This window comes from Psittacula echo (assembly GCF_963264785.1).
Source record: "Psittacula echo genome assembly, chromosome: 3".
NCBI classification, from domain to species: domain Eukaryota; kingdom Metazoa; phylum Chordata; class Aves; order Psittaciformes; family Psittacidae; genus Psittacula; species Psittacula echo.
Window position 1 is genome coordinate 120523516 of NC_137736.1, and position 24276 is coordinate 120547791.

General features: G+C 45.1%; 1 protein-coding gene across 15 annotated transcripts in view; it reads right to left on the minus strand.

Moving 5' to 3' along the window:
• Positions 1 to 5454, minus strand: part of CCDC90B (coiled-coil domain containing 90B) — a 30091-nt gene extending 24637 nt beyond the window's left edge. For 10 of the 15 annotated variants that reach the window (XR_013956479.1, XM_080614130.1, XM_080614128.1 and 7 more), the window contains exons 1-7: positions 5352 to 5452; positions 4540 to 4659; positions 3604 to 3707; positions 1396 to 1497; positions 296 to 337; positions 145 to 216; positions 7 to 60 (exon numbers count right to left, since the gene is read on the minus strand). Coding sequence is in view for 14 of the 15 variants with exons in the window: in XM_080614130.1 (XP_080470256.1) it covers positions 7 to 60; positions 145 to 216; positions 296 to 337; positions 1396 to 1497; positions 3604 to 3707; positions 4540 to 4659; positions 5352 to 5418 (561 nt within the window). In the remaining variant the exon portion in view is untranslated. Of the gene's footprint in view, positions 1 to 6; positions 61 to 144; positions 217 to 295; positions 338 to 1395; positions 1498 to 1796; positions 1884 to 3603; positions 3708 to 4539; positions 4660 to 5162 lie in introns of those variants that run through there. The other 5 variants (XM_080614132.1, XM_080614133.1, XM_080614137.1 and 2 more) reach the window with 5 other exon arrangements.
• Between the last annotated feature and the right edge of the window lie 18822 nt (positions 5455 to 24276).

The window sequence follows — 24276 nt, forward strand, 5'->3', positions numbered from 1 at the left end:
ACTTACTTTTTTATGAAACTCTGTAGTCACTTCCATCAATTTCCTCTCCTGATCTGTGAACTGTGGGATAACAGAGAAATTACAACTGTACCACCAGAAAAAAGGACACAGCAGTGGTCAGGGTATGTTCACAGGCCAGCTTACCATATCCATCACCCTGCTCCTCTCCAGGTTGATGTCCAGCTTGCTGTCAGTTCGGATCTTACCCGTTTCATTCTTGAAAGCAAATAAAGATTATGAAACTCCCTATTTACTGTCCCTAACAGCAGCATGGAGGTACTTGCTGTTTACTTACCAACAGCTGCTGTTTGACTTGATCTAATTCGATTTTCATTTTCTAAGTGCAGAGGAGAAAAAAGAACACAAATGATTTGACAAGCCCAGAACCCTGCTGACCAAGCCCATCACTCATGGGAGCGCTGCCACCACGCGCATGCAATTACTCTGCCATGATCTGTCTCCCAATGGGACAATTTGTTCTTGACTAAACATCCTAACTGGTGTATTCAATTCCTATAGCCATATATAATCTGCTGGGAATTGTGATCAAAGTAAAGGGATTCTTTAGTAACGATGAGGATCTTGTTATTCTGAGACTAAAGATGGCAGGAAAATACCAAAATGCCATCGAGCAGAATCGAAACATGTCTCAATCACCAGTTTAATTAAACCCTGCAGAGAAATGACCAACTACTTGCTGTGCATTGTGTGGTTAATGGGGATAAGACTGTACCACAATCACCCTGAAATAAAATTACAGGAGATGACTCTAAGAAAACTGAGCAAGTCTGAGCACATGAAATATGTTTTATGTGATCACAGAAGCTGTAATCTACAACAGTTCAACACAGAGGTGCTGGAGCAGCCCTGCTCAGGAGCCAGGCTGAGAGAGCTGGGCTGGTTCAGCCTGGAGAAGAGAAGGCTCCTTAAGGGGAGACCTTAGAGCAGCTCCAGTGCCTAAAGGGGCTACAGGAAACCCGGAGAGGGGCTTTGGACAAGGGCCTGTAGGGACAGGACAAGGAGAATGGCTTTAACCTGACAGAGGGGAGACTGAGATGAGCTCTTAGGCAGAAGTTCTTCCCTGTGAGGGTGCTGAGGCGCTGGCACAGGGTGCCAAGAGAAGCTGTGGCTGCCCCATCCCTGGCAGTGTTCAAAGCCAAGTTGGACGGGTCTTGGAGCACCCTGCTCTAGTGGAGTCTAGTGGTGTCCTTGCCTGTGGCAGGGGGTTGGAGCTGGACAAGCTTTAAGTTCCTTTTCCACCCAAACCATTCCTTTATTCTATGATAGAAGTATACAAAATTACTTTTACATTCATATTTTTTTTCCACAAACATGTTCAACAGGTACAACCCAACATTACAGTTTAACTGCTTAACTAAAAGCGTTCTTTAGTACCTCATTCTCAGCTCTCAAGTTTGCAAATTCACTTTTCTCCAGGATGACCATGTCTTTTCGAATGGAGTCCAAATGTGCCATTATCTGCTTCAAAGTTATTTCCTTAGAAACAATAAAACATGTCATTAAGTTGCACACTTTCTACCAAGTAAAGATGTTGAGGTCTGAAATGATGAAACTAGCTGCTCTAAAGCACAAAACTGGGGAGACTCCACCAAGAAAGTGACAGAAACACAGAACTTCCTAGTTGTAATTTGTTAAAAAGACTTTAGAGGATTTGTGCTTTTTTTCTGTTGCTTAATTACATTGACTCTGAACTTAAGCAAAAACATCAGAGGGGGTGATGGGCTCAAACTGAAACAGGGGAAGTTCAGGTTAGATATAAGGAAGAAGTTCTTTACTGTGAGGGTGCTCAGGCACTGGAATGGGTTGCCCAAGGAAGTTGTGAATGCTCCATCCTGGTGGTGTTCAAGGCCAGGTTGGATGGGGCTTAGAGCAAGCTGCTCTAGTGGAAGGTGTCCCTGCCTGTGGCAGGAGGTTGGAACTGGATGATCTTAAGGTCCTTTCCAATCCAAACCAGTCTGTGATTAGTCCAAGTATCATGCTGTCCACCCAGCCTTAAAGCCTGACAGCCAATAGTTAAACACTGAAAAAACTCTTACTGATGTTTGGACCAACAAGTTCAGATTCAACTGCTCTTTATAAACTAGAGTAAAAAATCCCATGAAAATAAAGACGCTTTGTAATTGAGACTCTTGAAAGCAACATTCCTTTAGCTAATGTAAGGAAGTTACCTGCTACTTAGCATGCAAAATAACACATCGCTGTGGGATTCTGCTGTTAAAGCTGAGCACCAGAGCAATGAAGAGCTCTCACTCAGACCTGAAGTAAACATCATTTCTCAGATCCCACACTTCACTAAAGTCATTATCATGCTTTTGCCCAGAGAAGCTGTGGCTGTCCCAGACCTGGCAGTATTTAAGGCCAGGTTGGACAGGGCTTGGAGCAGCATGGTCTAGTGGAAGATGTCCCTGCCTGTGGCAGGGGTTGGAACTGGATGAGCTTTAAGGTCCCTTCCAACCTAAACCATTCTGTGATTGTATGAAAGTATGCCCTGACCCAGCCTCTGCTGATGTCTGACTTGAACACAAGGATGTTTTTACATTTCCTGGGAAAACTTCAGCTGCATTTACACAGAGGAGCTCATTTGCTTCATCCCATCTGAAAACATTCAGTCTCAACACTGACTGCACTACAAAAATCAAGTGTTTCTGTGTAACACAATTCCATGCAAGTTATATTGAGGATCCTGACTTCCTGTACACATAATAGGATTTCCCGAAAGTTTTCATTTTGATGAGGAAAACGAAAATAGACACACAAGTTCTTGTTGTCTTCTCAGGGTTACAGAAAAAATGAGCATAGACAACTTTTATTAGAAATGAATGTCAAGATAAAACTCTTGGATGTATGGCTCAGCAGTTTAAATGAAACAGCAATGCTTAATTACATTAAGCCACTGAAAAAGAATGGCACAGCCTTCCCCAGTCATTAAAACCATCACTATGCATCAGAGCTTAGCCCAGATGTGCAGCCCTCAAGAAAAACTGAAGTTCTTTTCATTCTGGCAATTTGTTCAAGTGAAACTTGTCACCACCTCTGTTATCGGCAGACAAACCAGCCGTGATACTGAATTGACTCACTGCCTCCAGGTATGTCCATGAACCCCAGTATCTAAGGGAAGAAGACACCTCAATGCCATGCCATTCAGTAAAGCCACTGCCAATTTTCTGCTATTTTAGGTAATCCTGTTCTCTCTCCTGTTCTCTTCAGGAACCTCTTCTTGAGCCTTTCTTCTGCCCTCATCTGCTGGAAAGCACAGTGAAGAGTTTGGCTTCACCTCTCAGCTTTGCAGCAGCAAATGAAGCAAACTCTGCATTACACTGCTGATTTGTGGCTGCATTTGGAAAACACTCCTGTGAGATGAAAGGTTTAAGACTTTTGGACCAGATGATCCTTGAGGTCCCTTCCAACCTGGTATTCTGAGATGTTACTATTCTTACCACCACCCTGAAACTCAGGAAAACCTACCTCAGTGAAGTCTTTATAGTACTATAGAGATGCTCACTTGCCTTTCAAATATCCAGCCATGAGACGTTACAGAATGCTGTGCCTGTACAATGGTGCATGTACACCACCATCTTTTACCTGCTGAGTCTGGGTAACCATATCCTTATAGACTGTGTTCAAGCTGACATTCGACAGGTTTACTAACGCCCTCAAGATGGTCTCTGCTTGTTCCTTCCCAAAGCCTGGAAGACAGTTGGAGGGTGACAAGTTAAGATAGTATTAGAAAGCTGGATGGAGACAAGAGCAAGTGGTACATAATGAACAGGGACACTCAAGTGCTGTACCCAACTGCAGTGGTAAATGGGAAGTCACACAATCACTGAGAAATGACAGTGAGGAGCCAGTCACTGTGACTTTCAACTGCAAAACTCACAGACTTAATGCTGCCAACATCTAAAAATATGTTAACTTTTAACATACTGAAGTTCCCTGTGCATGCAGCTGACAGGATTTCTGCATAATGTTGAACTGTTCATGCACTATAAAAGTAATTCAGTCAAAATTAACTTTATAAAGAACTTCCACTGTCTTCATACAGGAGCTGCTCCAGTCTCTGCCCATCCTCATGGCCTCCTCTGGACTTGCTCCAACAGCTCCATGTCCTTCTTATGCTGAGGACACAAGAACTGTACACAATACTCCAAGTGGGGTCTCACGAGAGCAGAGTAAAGGGGCAGGATCACTTCCTTCCACCTGCAAAAAAGCTTCATTTTTGCTAGAAAACAGTTCTTTTAAGTGTTATTGTTACTTTACATTTGATAAGTTTATTATGTTCCAGCTGGAAAACGCTATCTAAACTTGCCTATAGCTATAGATAAGGTAAATTTAATGTAATAGTTATTTGTATGGTTACAGAGGCATCAGGGTCAGGTGCCTCCTTCACCATCCTCCTCAATGGGCTGCCAAACCATCTTATAACACCAAGTTTGGTACTCTGGGAAAACACAGAGCACTCAAAGTTATAGTACTGAACCTAAGAGTCTTCCTTTGAATGATCTGTCTGGTAACACTTACCATGGGCTTCCAGATCCTGCACTAAAGCGTGGGTATCAAAAGTCACCTTCCTCTGCTCAGGGGGAGCGATTTCAACATTTCTGACATCGTATGAGTTCCTAACCAGTGTGGCGGCAAAACCTGGGAGAGACAACACGTATCTTAAACTTAACCAGATCCTGTTATGCTGTATCTCATTTTAATGCCTTGCATCACAACAAAGATGCACAGACGTTGCAACAAAAAGCCGGGTTCTTTTGATTGCTAGGTTATGTAAAAAACCACCAATCCCTTTTTCCATAGGAAATCCACACCAACTAGGACTCATGTATCTATCTTCACAGAATCACAGACCGGTCTGGGTTAGAAAGGACCTTAAAGCTCATCCAGTCCCAACCCACGGGCAGGGACACCTTCCACTAGAGCAGGTTGCTCCAAGCCTCGTCCAACCTGGCCTTGAACACTGCCAGGGATGGGGCAGCCACAGCTTCTCTGGGCACCCTGTGTCACGACCTCACCACCTTCATAGGGAAGCTCCTCTTCTTAATACCTCACCTAAATCTACTCTCCGCCAGTTTAAACAGTACAAAGTAGCTCAGTCCCCATAAGCTACTCAACCCACTGCTCTTGCCCATGTAACTCACCCCTGCCTGGGCCTTATTACAGTGTGCTCCGCCACACATCACCTCAGGGACCGGCCCCAAGATCAGTCTCAGGCAGCCCTGCGCGGCCTCCAGCACAACCCCACAGAGGCCGAGCTTACTCCCTACCACAGCAGGCGGCTCCGCCCGCTCCTGCCGCGCTCGGTCCGTGCCTCGGGGGTTGGCTCTCACCTCTCCGCGCAGCCGGAGGCCGCAGGGCCCGACCGAGGACCGCGGCCCCAAACCAAGCTCCCCTCATTGCGGCACGAACACTCCGCTTCCGGCGAACACCACCATCCTCCACTGCGCAAGCGCCGTGGAGATGCCTTTCCGGGCAGGCTCTCGCGGGGCATGCTGGGTACTGTAGTCCTTCAGCCTCAAGGGGAAGGCGCTGCGCCGCCATGCGGAGGGAGCTGTGTTCCTTTTCAGTGAGGTGTTTGTAAGGCTCTGTTGCGGGTGTCCCCGAGCTCCGGGACATAAACTCTTTAACCGGGATGGCGGGTTAAAGAATGACCGGTTAAAGAAAGAACGGGGGGTTAAAGCCGACATGGCTTTACTGCAGTATTGGGTGCGTGGGGGATTGCTCTGCCTGTCATGCAGCCTGAGAAGAGACAGTACCTCTATTGGTAATACCACATATGTATTATAGCTCGCATACCTCCATTATATACATATTCATTGTAAGTCTACAAAATGCCCACCCTATTCTTGTTAGTCATTGCATGTGGTAATTTGGGCAGATAAGGCTATGGTGCGGGTGCTGTGAATTCTGGTCTGGGGGGAGTGTACTGGTCGTTTGGGGAGAAATACCCCACTCATTTTATCTTTTCATGGAAATCTGTTCATTAAGGACGTTGGAATGTGTGTTTAGTCTTTCCTATTAACTACACGTTCTTGTTTGAGCTGATTTGCAACCTGGAGAGGTTCATCCAGCTGTTTCCTTTTGAAGGCATTTACTCCTTTCTCAGACCTTATCAGCCAGAGGAAGGCCCCCCTTGACTTAAAACAATCACAGAATCAACTGGGTTGACAAAGACCTTTAAGCTCATCAAGTCCGACCTTTACTCCAGCACTGCCAAGGCCACCACTAACCCATGGCACTGAGGGCCTCATCTACACACTTGCAGGGACGGGGATTCCAGCACTGCCCTGGACAGCCTGTTCCAATGCCTGAACACCCTTTGGGGAAGGAATTGTTCCCAATACCCAATCTAAACCTCTGGTGCAGCTTGAGGCTGTTCGCTTTTGTCCATCTTCTGAAAGATGAAACTATTACTCTGGACCCTGGTGCTTTTGAACTCTGAAGCTTTCCAACTGCAACCTGTTTGTATTTGAGTCCCTGTCAGAGCAGCACACAGATTTCACAGCCAAGGAGTACTTCTGCAAAATTGAATTCTTACTTTTCTGCTTGTACAAGTTACACTAAAATACTTCAGTCTCTCTCAGACACTGTACAAGCCTGGGGATGCTGAAGTTACAGCTGGAAGTGCAGCCCAGGATTGCTGGTGGTACTCTTTGTAAAACGTACTAACTGAAACAGTAAACTTTGAGAGCCGTGATGCAGGGCATCTGTGAGTAAGTAAGATGCGTGTTTCGGCAGTCGCCAGCAGCTGTGGGTTGTCTGAACTCAACCCTCCGTGTTCTTCCCAGAGATCTGGGTTTCTCACAGCTAGTGTGAGGGAGTGCTTTAAGCTGAGCACATAAAAATTCAGGCTTTCAGAGCAAAAAAATCTCTTTGGTAAAAAAACCGTTTGATTTTCAGTTACTTGGAGGTTCCTTCTGGTGCCAGGTCAGCTTCAGCCATCATTGAGCCACTCTGCTCCAAGCCCCTGTGTCCAACCTGGCTTTGAACACTGCCAGGGATGGGGCAGCCACAGCTTCTCTGGGTGCCCTGTGCCAGCGCCTCAGCACCCTCACAGGGAAGAGCTTCTGCCTAAGAGCTCATCTCAGTCTCCCCTCTGTCAGGTTAAAGCCATTCCCCTTGTCCTGTCCCTACAGGCCCTTGTCCAAAGCCCCTCTCCAGGTTTCCTGCAGCCCCTTTAGGCACCATGGCTGCTCTGAGGTCTCCCCTTAAGGAGCCTTCTCTTCTCCAGGCTGAACCAGCCCAGCTCTCTCAGCCAGGCTCCAGAGCAGAGCTGCTCCAGCCCTTGCAGCATCTCCATGGCCTCCTCTGGACTCGTTCCAACAGCTCCACATCCTTATTGTGGTGTTGGCCCAGAGCTGGATCAGGACTGCAGGGGGCAATCTCAACAGAGCAGGGTAGAGGAGGAGAATCCATTCCCTTAACCTGCTGCTCACACTCCTTTTGATGCAGCCCAGATACAGTTTGGTTTCTGTATATTCACATACACTTATGAATGGTGTGCTCAAGCACGTGCTGTTGAGCTTCTTGTCAACCAACACCCCCAAGTCCATCTCCTCAGGGCTGCTCTCCATCCAGTCTTTGCTCAACCTGTAGTTGCGCTGGAATTGCCCTGATCCAGGTACAGGCCCTTGCACTTGTCCTTGTTGAACTTCCTGAGTTTTCACTGGCCCACCTGTCATTTCCTCTATCAGGACATGACTCATTCAGAGGACTTCTAGGATGAGAAGGAAGATGTGTATGGGATATGTGAGGGAAGAAGCACTACTACCAGTGGCAGCTGTGTGACCCAGGGTAATAAAGAAGGCAAGCAGCTGAGGAGCTCCCTGAAAGGATGCTCACAGAGGAGCACACCCTTGGTACCTGTGCTGAGGGTTAACTTGACATGGTAACAGATGCAGGATTCAGCAGAAACACTCAAACAAGCCTGAGCTTATTTAAAGCACTGAGTTTCCAGGTCAACAACTGTGTTGCCAAGATATAGACATGAATAAAAAACCTCAACAATAGCAACAAACCCCTGTCACTAAGGGGAAGACCCCTGGATCTGCGCCCTCTCACAGGACTTTATTGTTCAGCACTAGCAGTGTCACACACAGGCTCAGGATGGAATTTGCACCTTCAGGGTCACAAAGTCTTTTCCAACCAAGGCTTCCCTCACAGGACAGAAGGGTTGAGTGCCCCAGGGTGCTGATTTTCCGCTTCAGACAGACACTGAGCTGCCAAACGGGGTGTCTGGTACCAGCAGCCGAACGTGGCTCATCTCTAATAAAGAAAACAGCTCTGGAGATGCTGCGGCTGTCCCAGCTTGCCGTAGGAGGGCAGCAGCCTACAGCCAGACAGGAGCTGCCGATGGGGCTGTGTGTTCCGGTTGACTCAGCCTTCTGCTGTGTTGTATTTATTGTCATTAATACAAGTATGGTATAGAGGGCAGCCATTCTTGTGCTCTCGGACAGCCGTCCTGCAGCTTCTGCATGCACACAAAGAGCACAGCTGTTTTCAGTTCGTAAGGGCCTGCAGCAGGGATTGCTTCATGCTGCCAGGCTCTGCAAAGATGCTGCAGGGTAGAAGCCCCCCTCTCAAACAGATGCAACTTGAACACAGGAGGTTCAGATTAGATATAAGGAAGAAATTCTTTACTGAGAGGGTGGTGAGGCACTGGAATGGGTTGCCCAGGGAAGTTGCGAATGCTCCATCCCTGGCGTTGTTCAAGGCCAGGTTGGACAGAGCCTTGGGTAACATGGTTTAGTGTGAAGTGTCCCTGCCCATGGCAGTGGGGTTGGAACTGGGTGAGCTTAAAGTTGTTTCTAACCCAGACCATTCTGTGATTCTATAGAAATAAGGAGGGTGAACAGATACAGACCCCCAGCAGAAAAATGTTTAAACCAGTGATGTGGTTGGAAAGAGGGAAACGAGTGAGACTGGATAACTAATTTTTTAACCTTCCCCCTGTTTTTCATGCAGTATATATTTTTCACTATCTGGCATCCTTCACAGGGCTCTCTGTTGTCTCCCTTTGAGGGACATGGATCAACTTCAGGATAGAGACCAAAGTTTTAGTATTGTCTAAGGTGATGCTATGTAGTCATTGGTATGTGGGGCTGAAAAGGACCGCGTGTCTCAAGTCCATTCTTTCTGCAAACAGCGAGCACACAGACCTCCTTTCCATCCCCCCAGTTTTCTTTGAGATCTTTCCCAACCTAAGGTTGCTTTTCCCGCTGAATCACTAGCAAGTTCCTTTCTGAAGTCTGAGTGAATCAAAGACTTTCAAAGCCTGCTATCCCTGCACTGCATTTAGAAAGCTAAACTGCTGCGGGATGCTCAAAGATGTGGAGTACCGAATGCCCTTTCTCTCTGCTCTCTCATTTCTGAGTCTCCCACCCTTAGAAGAGGTCTGGGTTTGGCAACCTTCATATTGGTTGTGTTAGAGGGCACATGTCCTTGAACCATGGTACATGATTCCCCTGCAGACCTCTTCTGGGATCTGTGGCCAGTGTCAAACAGAGTGCAAACAGCTTCAGCACAGCAAAGTACTATTTAATCTCAACAAATGAAACAGAATGTAAGAGAATGAGGAGTTTAAAATGATAAAAACATTCAAGTGTTCATGTGCTGTAAGTTGTGCCTCCCTGTCAAAGCCGGGGCTGATGGACAGGGGTCTCATGTAGACTTTGTTTCTATGGGTGCTCAAGCAGAATCCATCCCTCGTGAGTCCCTTCTCTGCTATGAGCCTCTTGTGAAGTCTCTGGTGGTCTGATACTGGTCACACTGCGTTTGCTGAAGTCTGGAAATATCCATTCCTCTGCTAATAGATAGTTCCAGTATCTTTTCAGGGTGCCCACTCTGCTTCTTTCTAGTCATTTGGGTAGTTTTGTAGCAGTGCTAAATTGAAGCAGCATGGAAGGGGATGGTCAAGGTGACAGGGAACTTTGGTAGCAGTGGCAGGTGATGCCTGTCTCCTTGCGTCCTTCAGGAACTCTTCAGTCCTGAAACTGGAAGAAGGGAGCATCCTGCCACCACCACGTGTTGCAGCACGACTGAGCCTTGGAGGAAAGAGGCCAGATGGGGACCTCTGGAGGAGGTTGTCTTCATACATGCTAAAATCTCTGCTGGGACTTAACCTGTGAAACTTGCCATGCTGCAAAGGGGCCAAATGTCTTGAGTGCAGCACAAGTCATCTTCTCCCAGCTCATCTTCTCCCTGGTGTTGGAACCATCCATCTATCATCCCTGCCCCAATGTACACCTGCATACCCCCTCCCAACCCTGTTTCCTACACCTCGTGGAGTAAGAGGGGAGTATTGCTGCGCATTGTGCCGTGGGAAGCAGGACTGGCTCTGAATGCCTCCTTCACCATGCTACTGAGACAAAGCTCAAGTGCAAGACAGAGCTCGGGAAGCAAAGGTGAGTGAGATCCAACAGCCTGGAGTGGGATAGAAGGTGCTCATGTAGAGTAGACATTTGCTAATTATCTCAGTATTGTCCCCTAATCATTTCAGCACTGGTTGGGATTGTATATATTTAGGAACATGAGACCTGGGTCTCTCTTCCCATCACTACTCAGGTCAAAGTGTCACGCTCTGTCTCTCTCTTGTTTCGGAGGCTGTACCACTCAACAGCCTGTTGTGCATCAGCATTTTGTTAGCAAACGTCTGTCAGAACTGCACCCTCATTTGCCAAATGTACCTTGCACGCAGAGTGGTGTTGTCCTGCAGTGCTCCAGGGTTGCTTAAGCTCTTTATGGAAATCCCACAGAAAAGGGCTAGTGCATTCCACTCCATTTTGAACTGATTGGAGCTTAGGAGCTTAACTGTGCTTCAGAAATGTATTGAGGGAAAGAGCAGGGAGCGAGTGAATAATTCCAGTGCAGATCATCAACAACAACAAAATAGATTCTATATTCTGCATTGAAAGGAGTTCACTGAGCTGTGCTTTCTGGAAAGCTGTATTCCTTGTGGAGCACCTCTCACAGGCTGCTTCCCAGCTAGATAAGCACATTTACAGCAAATTAGATTACTTTGAAATAAACATGCAGGGTGCGGGCACAGGAGCCTGTGGTAGGACAGGTTGATGCTCTGCATGATTCATTTAGCCACATCAGGCTCAGATAAATCTTACTAAATCTAATTGAGATGGAGCATGGGCAGTGGGCAGGCAGACTTTGGAGCTGTGGTTGGTATTAATGATGCTCTGTTGACTTTTGTCCTTGTCAGTGTCTCAGATAACATTGAGACCCCGCTGGGGAGGGAAGAAATGGGATAGTGAAATAAAATGTGTGATCACAGATGTATTCGATTAAGTCTCACCTAAGTCAGAGAGGTTGCTGTAGTCAATGGAGCCATGCTGACTTGTAGCAGCAGACACTATTGCTTGCTCTTTGTAATCCCATAGTACTGAGAAGCCCAAATCCTGTGTCGGCATCTTCGCATTGGGAAATCTCAATATATAGATTCTGCGTGTGGCTGAAGGCAATAAAATTCTGGTATTGACAGTAATTAGGGAAAGAAGACTTCAGTGCGGGGTTGTCTGATGCTCCTCTTCTCTATCTTTCTGAGTTATCTCCTCTCTGCCCTTCATAGTGCTGCTGTCTACCCCCTCTGCAGTTGGGTCCGCGCCTCAGTCATGAGCCCGTCTGTATGTTCCATCTCTTCGTAGATGTCCTGATGTTTCATGGTCTCACCAAGGTACAGATAACTCATTAGTCTAGATCACTTCAGAAATCCAGATGGATCCTGCTCTTTTGTACTCTGATGGCATCAGGGCACAATGTGCACCAGTGTCCACAAAAGCCTTCTGTTCCTGTGGATCCCATATGCCAGGCCACTGGATCCACACTGTCCGGTAAATCTGGTTATCCCTTTCCTCTGCCTGGCCAGGGACAGGGACCCTCTATTCCTGGTTGGAGTACTGAGAGTCCTGTGGTCTCAGACCAGGTCCATGGCGAGGGGAAGGAGGGGAGGTTCTCTTTGAACCTCTGGAGCCATTGGAACAGTCACTCCACAGTTAGTGGCTCAGAGTCTGGCCAGTGCATCAGCACCAGAGTATTGGCATAAAACACTGGTGATGAGTTACATCCTACCTTCTGCCACAGGGACTGGGTGGATTCCCACCATCTTTAGCTCTCTCAGACATTGGATGCCTTCCTCAGTGGTGGTCCACTTGTCCAGGCAACATACCAGATCATCCTTGAGGGAGTAACTGGTTTCATAGTCAACAGGAACCATTTCAGAAGGCTGTGGGTTCCAGTTCCCTTTCCAATCACTTTGTTTGTAGTGCTCTACACAGGGATCCCAGCTGCCTGGCTTGCCTGCACAAGTTACTCCTGCGGAGGTTCCGGCTGGACACAAGAGGAGAATTTCTCCCAGTGAGAACAACCAGCCATTGGAATAATCTCCCCAGCAAAGTGGTGGATTCTCCAATGCTGGATGCTTTTAAGGTTCAGCTGGACAGGGTGCTGGGACATCTAGTCTGCGTCATGCTTTGCTTAGAAAGATTGGAGCAGATGATCCTTGAGGTCTCTTCCAAGCTGGGATTCTGCAATTCCTCCTCCTTTCCCTGAGCTTTTGTTGCTGAACAGATGTCATATTGTCTGGAATATCCCTTTGGTTGGTTGGGATCCGCTGTCCTGGCTCTGTGCCCTCCCATGCTCTTGCCTACTCCAAGTCTACTTGCTGGTGGGGTGAGCAGAGTAGGAAAGACTGAACACCTTGATGCTGTACAGGCTCTGTTCAGCAATAGCCAAGGCATTGGTGTGTTATCCACACTGTTTCAGCCACAACTCCAAAGCATAGCTCTGTCCAGGCTATGAAGAAGAAAGCTCACTCCATCTCAGCCAGACACAATATACCTGTCTAGCAAAGATCCTGAAGGGCCCAGATGTACTGGAGAAGCTGGCACAAACTCATAAACAAGTTCATAAAAGTCACTATGATCTGATTTATGAGTTATTATGGAAATGCTGACAGCTCCCCAGGAAACAGGTTTTCATGGCTCCTGAAGTGGCTCTGGAATTCTGATGGAGTCCAAAATACTTTGCCTGGTTTACACAGTGCACTTTCAGTGTTTAAAGGCCACATAGACATTGATGCATTTCCACCTAGGCACAAACAGCACCCACTTAACTGCAGCGCTCTGTATCCTGGGAACAGCTTGCAGACCATTGTTTTCACAGATCTTCTTGCTTGAATAGATTATGCCAGGACTAAGAGCTTCTCTCAAAACAGTAGAGTGTTTATGAGCCTGGAAACAGAGCAAATGTATTCTTTGCAGGCTAATGTAAATCCAGCTGGGATCTTAAAACATTTAGCAGATGAGCTTCAGAAAGGTACACTGCTTGCTTCAAGACATGGAGACATCTCCATTTCGAGCTCCCTCAGCACGCAGAAGGTACAGTCATCCTGGACTGGCGAGGCTGTGTCAAGGGAGTCACTGTAGCAGCTGGTCGTTTCCAGAGGCTCATTTCATCCATCTGCCCCGCAACCCAGCGTGCTGTTAACTGCATTTGCCTGTAAGGACATTTGTCTTCTCAGTAATGGTCGGATATGCTACAGCCAAGTGCAAAATGCCACAGACCTTCAGAAGCGACTGCAGCGATTCATTTGTGCTGTTGGATAATGAAGTGAAATGAGGTCGTTTTTTTCCCCTGTTCCAGGTACAGCAGTTTACACTGACGTGCTGTCATCTTACACATATGTTAATTGAACATGAAGTGTTTAAACCACCAAAATAAGAGAGCCCACGCCTCACCTTCAGTCCCCAGGAGCCAGTCTTACTCAGTAGATAACTGAATTATGGAGTTGCTGAATTTATGATGTGAATACACACACATTTAGGTAAATTCAGTTCCCATTAGCGTGGCTATAAATTAAGAGTGGATTTACTGCAAAACAATTAGACTCATCTGGTGGCAACCTCTGAAGTGCTTTATGCCGGTTGAACTCAGTTGAAACCAAATCTCTGCTGATGTAATTCAAGGCCTGATCTCTTTCTTCAACAGGAAATTTGCCCCCTCCTTTTTACAGTGAGTGAATAAAAAGTCTTTTATTCCTGGCCAAGAGAACAAAAACCGTGTGAACATAAAGCTTTCTGCATTGGTGACCTTCAGGTTGGTTTGCTGCAATGATTGTTAGTGGGGATGGATAAGCAAATACTACAGTCGGGGTTTATTCTACTAAAGGTGCAGATGTTCATCGCTCTGATGTTATCCTGATTCATTGAATCATAGAATCATGGAATGTTTTGGGTTGGAAGGGACCTTAAAGCTCATCCAGTTCCAACCCCCTGCCACGGGCAGGGACACCTTCCACCAGAGCAGGCTGCTCCAAGCCCCTGTGTCCATCCTGGCCTTGAACACTGCCAGGGATGGGGCAGCCACAGCTTCTCTGGGCACCCTGTGCCAGCGCCTCAGCACCCTCACAGGGAAGAGCTTCTGCCTAAGAGCTCATCTCAGTCTCCCCTCTGGCAGGTTAAAGCCATTCCCCTTGTCCTGTCCCTACAGGCCCTTGTCCAAAGCCCCTCTCCAGGCATCCTGTATCCCCTTTAGGCACTGGAGCTGCTCTAAGGTCTCCCCTTAAGGAATCTTCTCGTCTCCAGCCTGTACCAGCCCAGCTCTCTCAGCCTGGCTCCAGAGCAGAGCTGCTCCAGCCCTTGCAGCATCTTCATGAAACTTGAAACAGAGGTCTTAAGGAAAACAGCAGGTGATCATAGCGTTTACTACTGAGTCATAACACTGCACAACATGAGCACAGTAACCTTAAATCTGGTATTATGATACTTGTGTACACTTGGTTTTGCAGTTTTAATAGTCTATGTGTAATATATATTTATGCATGTGTGAGTCTATATACACACTATATATATATTTAAGTTTTGCTATTGAAAAGCAGCCAACCTCTGTTTCAATAGCAGTTGGAAACAAATTACACAGAACACTGAAATAAGGCTGAAGAAAGGATTGTTTTGATCGGAGATATTATTTCTGTTCTGATTCCCCTTTTCTTTTCCTCCTTTGCTTTAATCAAAACTATTAACCTGAAATCATACCTCAGAGCTAGGACAAGCCCATGGGGAGTTTCTGAAATATCCAGGAGTGCAAAGAAGCAGCTTTGCTTTATTTTGCTATGATTGTAGATATTCTGTACCATGTCTAGTCTTTATGCACAGGAAAATTACTTACACAACCCTAATTGATGAACACCAGTTAACTGGCATAGGTAAACTAGCATTACTGTGCCATCCCCTCTATGCATGAGATGGACCACCCCCTGCAACAGACTCTACCTGGAAGTTGTGCTGCTTTGGAAGTGTAATGAAATGATCTCAGTTTCCACATTTTAAAGTAACTGCATCTCAGTGCTGATGTGTGGACCTGGCTGGCAGCAACTATCCTGGTTGTAATAGGATTATATTAGGGAGTAACAGGATTAAGTTAAGGACTGGAAAATGAAACGAATAACAAATATCCTAATGATGAGACTCAAGCAACCTGACAAGTTGAGCTCACCACCCTGACCCTGAATCACTTAGGAAATACTATGGGAAAGGTTTTACATCTGATGCCTCTTCTCCATGTCAGAGTTTTAATGATTCCTGTCTTCTTTGCAGACTCATGTAATTTAGCATGACAAGAACAATTCAAAAGAAGAAAAACTTGTGCAAGTTTAGTCTTATAAGTGACCCCTCTGGAGAGAAGGTGGGCAGCTCCTGTCATTGACTCTGAGCAAAATGATCATGATTGGAAAGAGAGGTTGGAACAGAGCATAGTCTGAATGTTCACGAGTCACTCACATTTACAAAGGTGAGAGGAAGAGGTCCTACACTTCCAAGGCTGCAGCTAATCATCAGCAGCAAGGAGGCAGCTTTAGGAAACAGCAATGCAAAAAGATGGAATGGACTTCCTAGTGCTGTTCTAGAGCCAAGCATTTCTCCAGCCGCTCCTGTGTTAGGCATAAATAATAGGTTTGAATAGCAGATGGAACACAAGTGAAATTGGTGAAGAACTTCCATTTCTCCATGAATCTGTTAGAAAATCCAGGAGAGTACCATGACAAGGCAGTGGAGTGAGAGAAAAATCAATTTTCATTTAACTCTGGTAGGAGTTAACTAGAGTGTGAAAATGTGGTGGTCAATTCGTACTATAGAAGGAAACCGTTCTTGTTTTCCTGAGAGGCAAAACTGTGGAAACAACTGATTTTTTGTATTCATGGCCTGACTGAAAATCACTAACATTAATTTATGTGGGCTTGATCCAAAGCAAGAAAACCCAACAGTAAAACCAAACAGATTTCATGTCCATTGGAACTGTTCATTTTCTTTTTTAACATTTGAAAAACTACATTTAGGGAAAGATGGGTGATAAGGTCTCCCCAGAGCCTTCTTTTCTCCAGGCTGAACAGTCCTTAGATCATCCCTGTGGCCATTCTCTGGACCCTCTGCAGCCTGTCTACATCTTTTTTGTATAGAGGGGACCAAAACTGAACAGAGTATTCCAATTGTGGCCTAACAAGTGCTGAGTGGGAGATCTGCACACAGTAAACCATACCTTTTCATATGGAATATTCTGCTCAGAAAACTTGAACACAGGACCAGTGTGTCTGGCTCTGAGGTGCCCACATAGGGTATCTGAAGGAGGGCTATAAGGATGCTGGGGATGGACTCTTCATTAGGGACTGTAGTGGGGTAGACAAGGGGTAACGTGTTCAAACTTAAACAGGGGAAGTTTAGATTGGATATAAGGAAGAAATTCTTTACTGTAAGGGTGGTGAGGCACTGGAATGGGTTGCCCAGGGAGGTTGTGAATGCTCCATCCCTGGCGGTGTTCAAAGCCAGGTTGGACAAAGCCTTGGGTGACATGGTTTAGTGTGGGGTGTCCCTGCCCATGGCAGTGGGGTTGGAACTGGATGATCTTAATGTCCTTTCCAACCCTAACTATTCTATGATTCTATGATTCTATGATTCTATGCATCAGAAAAGATAGCAAGGCTATACTCACATCCCAGCACAACAGCCCAGCTTCTGCAGCAGGGTTGTCTTCCCTGTATCCCACCACTTACTCCTGGTTTAGCTCCTTTGGAGCTGTTGGATGCTGTAATTTATAGGGGTTTTCAGCCTTCAGTAAATAAACTGAGTACACATGTGGTCTGTAACTAGGATTACAAAAGTGACATTTATACCATTTCCATTGCATGTCAGAATAAAGCTGAAGATTGGGTCTGCAGGTTCCCTTTGCCTCCTTTAAGCCTGTGAAGACAATGTGACAACACACACAGTGCTTTCTGCTTATTTCATATAGGTGCAGCTTGTAGCCATAATAATAGTAGCTTGTAGATATGTAGGGTAAACACAGCTCAAGCCTTGATTGCATCAAGGGCTTTCAAGGAGCACCTCTAAGAGCAGCTGATCTCATTAGTTCACCCAGCAGTTTTCAGCAGGAGCAGCTCAGCAACCTTTGTAACCATTGACGTGGGGAAGAATAGAAAATAATGGGTTATTTTTCAATGTAAAAGCTAGTTTTTTCACATTATGAAGCTATAAGTGTAACATGATTTAAATCAGCCTCAAGAATGCTGATTAAATGCAAATAAAGAAGAAAAGGATCTATTCCGTGCCACCCCTTCTTATATATATTGCTAATACAGTTTGTGTTGAGAATTTCAATGCAAAAGCAGCTATGGTTCATCTACCAGCCGTAACTTTTAACTGTGGCCGTAACTGTCCCCTTGCAATTATGTATGTTGCTCATAAACTGGAAGTATCTATGCTAAAGGCAATTAAATTGATGTGATGATATATACACACAAAAGGTTCAATTTCCAGTTGCTGCATAACTGAAGTATTCATTATACATATATAGTCAGAGATAGACATTTATTGATGAATAACCGTTGTGTTACTGTTCAACTTATTCATTGGCTCTGGGAAAAGGCTATAGATGTGGAACAAATTTTCTTGGTGTTGTAAAGATGGATTTGAAATTGGGGTGGAGGAGGAGGGAGTGTGATAAAGAAAATCCAGCAGCAACAACAAAACACAGAAGACATACTCTTGAATATGTGACTGTGGTTGAAAACATAAAGCACATCTCCAGTGTTACTGGATGTGATTCTTTTCCTTTTGGGGATGCCTCATGGCTACAGGAGATATTTGTCTCCCCAGTAGAAGTCTGGGAAAAAGGATGAAAAAGGATGAGACAGGTCATCATAATATGCATGAATTTACTGTCACCAAGTGGATTAGTCTGTATGATGTGTATCATTTGAGGTTCTCTCTATCTCATTCAAATCACAAAATTATTCAGGTTGGAAGAGTCTTTGGGAAGTCTGTAGTTCAACCTCATGAGCATGGTCACCCAAGTGTCAGACCAGGTTTCTCAGGACTTTTGCTATTTGGGACTTTGTATCGGGTTTGCATGGCAAGGTTTTGGTACTGGGGGGTGCTTCAGGGTGGCTTCTGTGAGAAGCTGCTAGAACCTTCCCTCAGGTACAATGGATCCAATGCCAGCTGGATCCAAGATGGACCTACCACTGGCCAAGGCCAAGCCTATCAGCGATGGTGGTAGCGCCTCTGAGAGAACACATGTAAGAAGGGTTAAAAAACATATGATGTCTTCTCAGCAATAAAAGGTTAAAGAAAGGAGAAGGGGCAGAGAGCATTTGTTACTATGTTTGTCTTCTAGAACAACCACTACACATAAAATCATAGAATCACAGAATGGTCTGGGTTGGAAAGAACCTTAAAGCTCATCCAGTTCCAACCCCTTGCTATGGGCAGGGGCACCTTCTACTAGATCAGGGTGCTCGAGGTCGTGTCCAACCCAAACCATTCCATGATTCTGTGATACCTTTATGATTTTTTGTTTCCTTAAAAAAAATAAAATAACTGTTTTTTTCTCCAGGTGACTGTTTCTGATCTATAGGAAAAGACTTGATCTCTCTGGAGAGATTTAGTTAAAAATGTTTCCCCCTTAGTGTGCCTTTGTTTTTTCTTTCTTCTCTTTTGGTTATGTCTCTTATGTGCGAATAGTTACAATAAAGTGGCACTCCTGAGACTGAGGCATGCATGTGACAGCCAGTCCAAATTTTTCAGCCAAAAGCCATATGCACTCAGGTAGTCTGTTTTCAGCTTGCTTTGAAGTGATCTTTTGCCATGCTTTGTGACAGACAGATACAAGGTTTCCTGGCTCATGCTCCTTGCCATCCCAGAAGCTCTGTAGCCACATGATGCTGATACTGAGTGTGCCTGGTGCTGGTACTTTCTCTCAGAAAGAAGTGTAGTCACATGAAATGCTGTTAAATCTTTACGCTTTTCACCCTTCATCTATACAGTGCAGAAACTGAAGAGTTTGCCCTCCAGTTTGGAGGATAAGAGTGAGCTGTATCTGCCTGCAGAGTATCATCTGGTGGTAAAATACCGGCACAGGTTGCCCAGCGAGGTGGTGGATGCACCATTCCTGGAGACATTCACAGACAGGCTGGATGTGGTTTGTGGCCACCTGATCTAGTTGGAGATGTCCCTGCTCACTGCAGGGGGGTTGGACGAGGTGACCTTTAAGGTCCCTTCCAGCCCAAACTATTCTATGATTCTATTCAGGTCATCTCTATGTTGGCTTCAGATCCCACTTGACCTGAGACTCTGAAACATGCTGAAAATTAAAGGGTTTAATAGTGGAGAAAAAGAACAAAAAAACTTTAACTAAATAAGCAAAATATCCCACCCTAGTCCTGTGAGTATGAAAGGATACAAGAAGGTTTTTATTGATACACTCAGACCACAAGCTCTATATCATGTGTGAAAACGAGTGATTTCTAAATGGTCATTGCTGCCATTTTTCTTTGTTGACAGCCAAAATGACCAAGGGAAGCTTCTATATTTATATGTTGGCCAGGAGTTATTGGGAAGGCACACTGAGACATCCGTGCATATAAATGGCTTTCAGTGTAAGAGTTATTGCAAGGGTGATCCTCCAATAGTGATAAACAGATTAGCTTATCTCATATATTATAGAAGCAAGACACTGAGTAAGAACAATCAGATTCAATAGGGCAGGAGATTGAAATATTAGTCGTATTTCTTCTCCCATAACGAACAAAGTCTAGGCAGCATTGCAGAGGCTTGTTATCCTATTCTCCTTGACCACCTTGTTAGAAGTTAGGAGCTATTAGATAAGCTGTAGGATAATATATTTTTTTAAATTAGGTTTGTCCCCAGCAGTTGTATGGGAATATGGAAAAATAGGCACATGCACAGCAGAAACTAGATACAGGTTTAGCAATAACATCAAGTAAGTACAGCCAAGGAAAATCCCTGCAGTTATTACACTCCCAAATGACAAATATCAGAGATCTCATCTTGGGCAATCAGTTTTCTCTTTCTAAGAAGATTGTTTTTATCCCTAAACCATAAATTTTCTGTACAAGTTTGTAGGATGCAACCAATAGTTATATACTCCATTGTATAGTGTAGTCTATTCTCTGAATATTGTATTGCAATAGCTGTTAGTATACTTACATTCATCCTTTGTTACAATCCTTAGCACCACTCCCAGTGCAAGTAGCTGGAAGATTTACAGTCTGATGAGCACATCTTAATCTAAAATACCCTTGTGATTTAGTATGGAGACATTTTAAGCCCTTACGTATTAATGTCTACAGTAATGCTGTTATTAACACTAAAATACCCTTGTGATTTAGTATGGAGACATTTTAAACCCTTACGTATTAATGTCTACACTAATGCTGTTATTAACACTAATGCTACTATTACTCAATTAAGAAAATATATGCTCTCTCTTTATGCATTTATGTTCAAGGTCTTACATTTATTTCTGTTATGCTGAAGTTTTGTGCATGTGACATATATCTCCGTAATCATAATGGGAAAAGAACTAGTCTTGTTAAAGAAGAGATATTGATGACCTTACTTAGCATAGCTGAAGGGTTAATGACGTTGCCCAGGGTGTAGCAGATCTATGCTCAGGTCAGCCAAAGGGATTCAGAAAACATAACTCATAAGAGAGTGGCTTTCCAACCCTTATCAGGGCAGGGGTTTTGGGGTCTCTCACCCCCTCTGGGTGAATGCAGTAGCACAAGGCTGCCATATAAAATGTAAGTGAGACTCTGGCTCTCTTTCCTCCTGTGTTTTAAGCAGTTATACCTGTACTATATGAGTAGGCTCTTGGGGTGTAAGGCACTCTGTGAGAGCTTGCGCTGATCTGATTGAACCTTTCAGGGGTCTCTGTGCTCCTTCACCTAATCTTTGGGTCTGGCTTGAGTAAAGATAAGTACCAAGCTATGGAGAGGGGAAGTATGCAGAGCTGTATGCACCTGCAGAACTTCATAATCCAAACAGACCAAACAGGCTGGAGACGGTCCAGAGAAGGGCCACAAAGATGATCGAAGGACTGGAAAGTTGTATGAGGAAAGGCTGAATGAGCTGGGTTTGTTCAGCTGGGAGAAAAGAAGGCTCAGGGGAGACCTTACCACCATGTTCCAGTAGTTAAAGGGTGGCTACAAAGAAGATGGAGACTCCCTTTTTGCAAGGAGTCTCATGGAAAAGACAACTTTTCCATGGGCACAAGTTACTCCTGGGGAGATTCTGACTGGACACAAGGAGAATTTTTCCCAATGAGAACAACCAGCCATGGGAATAATCTCCCCAGGGAAGTGGTTTGGGTGGACAGGGTGCTGTCGGAGCAGGTGCTCCCTGAGGTCCCTTCCAGCCTGGTGTTCTATGATTCTATGATGAGCTGTATCTCTCCAATACAGTCATAACAAGAACTGCCCTGTCAGGAGTTATAAGATGATTTTGGGAAAGACAACACTAATGCTGGTTATAAACTCTCACTTTAGCTTTCGCTGGGGATAGTCGTTGTGCGGTTTTGCTCACTACTGGAACATTGACATTTGCATTTGTGAAATTCAACTGGGGTGTCTCTTCACTTGGAAGACATCTAAGTGCCTCTTTTCAACACTCAGGAACATGGCTCTGAAGAGTGATCAGGGAGCAATAGCAAGTTTATTCTCCAGTAGTTGATCCAGCCTGAACATTTCCAGAGATGTCAAGAGCGGTTCTGAGGTGGGAAACCATCCCTGCTGTCATGCTGTGCTCTAGAGACCTGTTGAAGACTGTGTGTTACACAAAGGGTCCTCCTTGGGGTGGCTCTGGTGAGGGGGAGCTCCCACATCCAGCTCATGGGGATTGCCTGGTAGTACAACATACAGTGGAAGGATATGAGGGTTGTCTTGACACATACTAGCGTGGGCTGGAGTCGTTGAGAAGTCCAGGATCCAGGGCATCATGGTCTTTAAGGTCAACTATAAATTATGGGAGTCCGATGTGGTGGGTAGGGAAGGACACTCCAAACCCATTCTTCAAACTAAATTGTCTCCTCTCTGCTGTGCACAGCCAATAAATCATCACAATTTTCACCAGTTAGTCTTGTCCTGAAGAGGTCTGCTGGCCTTTTAGAGGAGATGTTGTTAAAGAGATTCTCCACATCAGCAGCCCTATGGCCAGACCTTACCTGGGCATCTGGGGCTTCTATGATGGATGTGATGTTTCCTATGTGCTCCCCTCCTAGGGTAAAATCCAAGTGATTTCTCTTATATGAGCTGATCAAAAAACCTTATGACAGCATCTTTCTGAGGCCAAGAACTAGCTGGCCATAGGCAAAAGCAAGCCTGCGACTGTGCCAACACATGCAGAATATCTTGTTGCAATGGCCATAGCCGCTGTAGTTGTTACCCATGCAGAATACCTGAAGATAAGCAGAAGTGACCTGACTCTGAGACCAGACCAGAGCCCAGGCACCATGTCTAACCCTGCCAGGGTAGCCAGGTTATCTGTGCATCACAGGTGTTCTTACACCACATCGTTTGCCTGAGGTGAAGGTTAAAGTAACTCCTGCTTTTGGAGTAAGGGCACCTTCTCCATTTTGCTGCATGTGCAATGAAAAGAAGCTCTTGTTGCTTCCATTTAAGGTTCTTGCTGAAACAAGCAGTTCTTTGCACCCACAAAGGTTGAAAGAGTAGCACTGGTTGCCAAGTCTAATAGTAAAGGCAAGATGAAATGCTTTACAGAATTAGGGGAGAAGTCAGTGCAGGTATCTAATTTTCATTGACAGGAGATGTAAGAGTTTACACCTTCACCTGTGAAAATTCTTTCTTTAAATCCCAGCTGAATGTACTTTTCAGGCATTCATAATACGTTTTAACTGAAATGCAGGATTGATATTTCAGTTAAAGTTGAATAAGCTTATTCAGTAATTAGATTTGCAGTTGTTGATTGTAGTGCAGTTACAGATAAGGAAACCCACACCTTTGCTGACTCAACACATCTCTCCACCTATAGTGATGTATTTTAAATTGGTAAATCAAGCCCTGAGCTTTAATTCTGTTAATTTCCATGGAAAATTCATACACTAAAGGAGATGCAATGCCATCTATTTCAGTTTTTGTATCACAAAATCATTACTACTAGTGAGTGATTTGCAAGTCAATAAAAATGTATCAACATGTCTTCCTGATCCTGTGCTGAATATGCTGTCAATTAGGAATAAGACCTAATCGATTTTACTTGCAAATTGGACAAATTTGATGTGGAGTCATTGACCAAGAACAGAAGCTCCAAGAGGTGTGGGTTTGTTTTTTTTTTAAGAGAGGAGTTATACTTGAAAGTTAATCATTGCATTGCAAATACGTAAGCAACGTTACCTGGATGTTTCTCATCTGAAGTCTTGGTAGACAAAAGATGGAAGAACATGAAGCTGTTGGAGCAAGTCCAGAGAAGGCCACGAGGATGATCAGGGGACTGGAGCACCTCCTGTATGGAGACAGGCTGAGAAAGTTGGGGCTGTTCAGCTTGGAGAAGAGAAGGCTGCGTGGAGACCTCATAGCAGCCTTCCAGTATCTGAAGGGGGCCTACAAGGATGCTGGGGAGGGACTCTTCATTAGGGACTGTAGTGATAGGACAAGGGGTAACGGGTTCAAACTTAAACAGGGGAAGTTTAGATTGGATCTAAGGAAGAAATTCTTTACTGAGAGGGTGGTGAGGCACTGGAATGGGTTGGCCAAAGAAGTGGTAAATGCTCCATCCCTGGCAGTGTTCAGGGCCAGGTTGGACAGAGCCTTGGGCAATATGGTCTAGTGTGAGGTGCCTCTGCCCATGGCAGGGGGTTGGAACTGGATGATCTTAATGTCCTTTCCAACCCTAATTATTCCATGATGCTGTGATTCTATGTTCAGTGTCATGCCCTGGACAG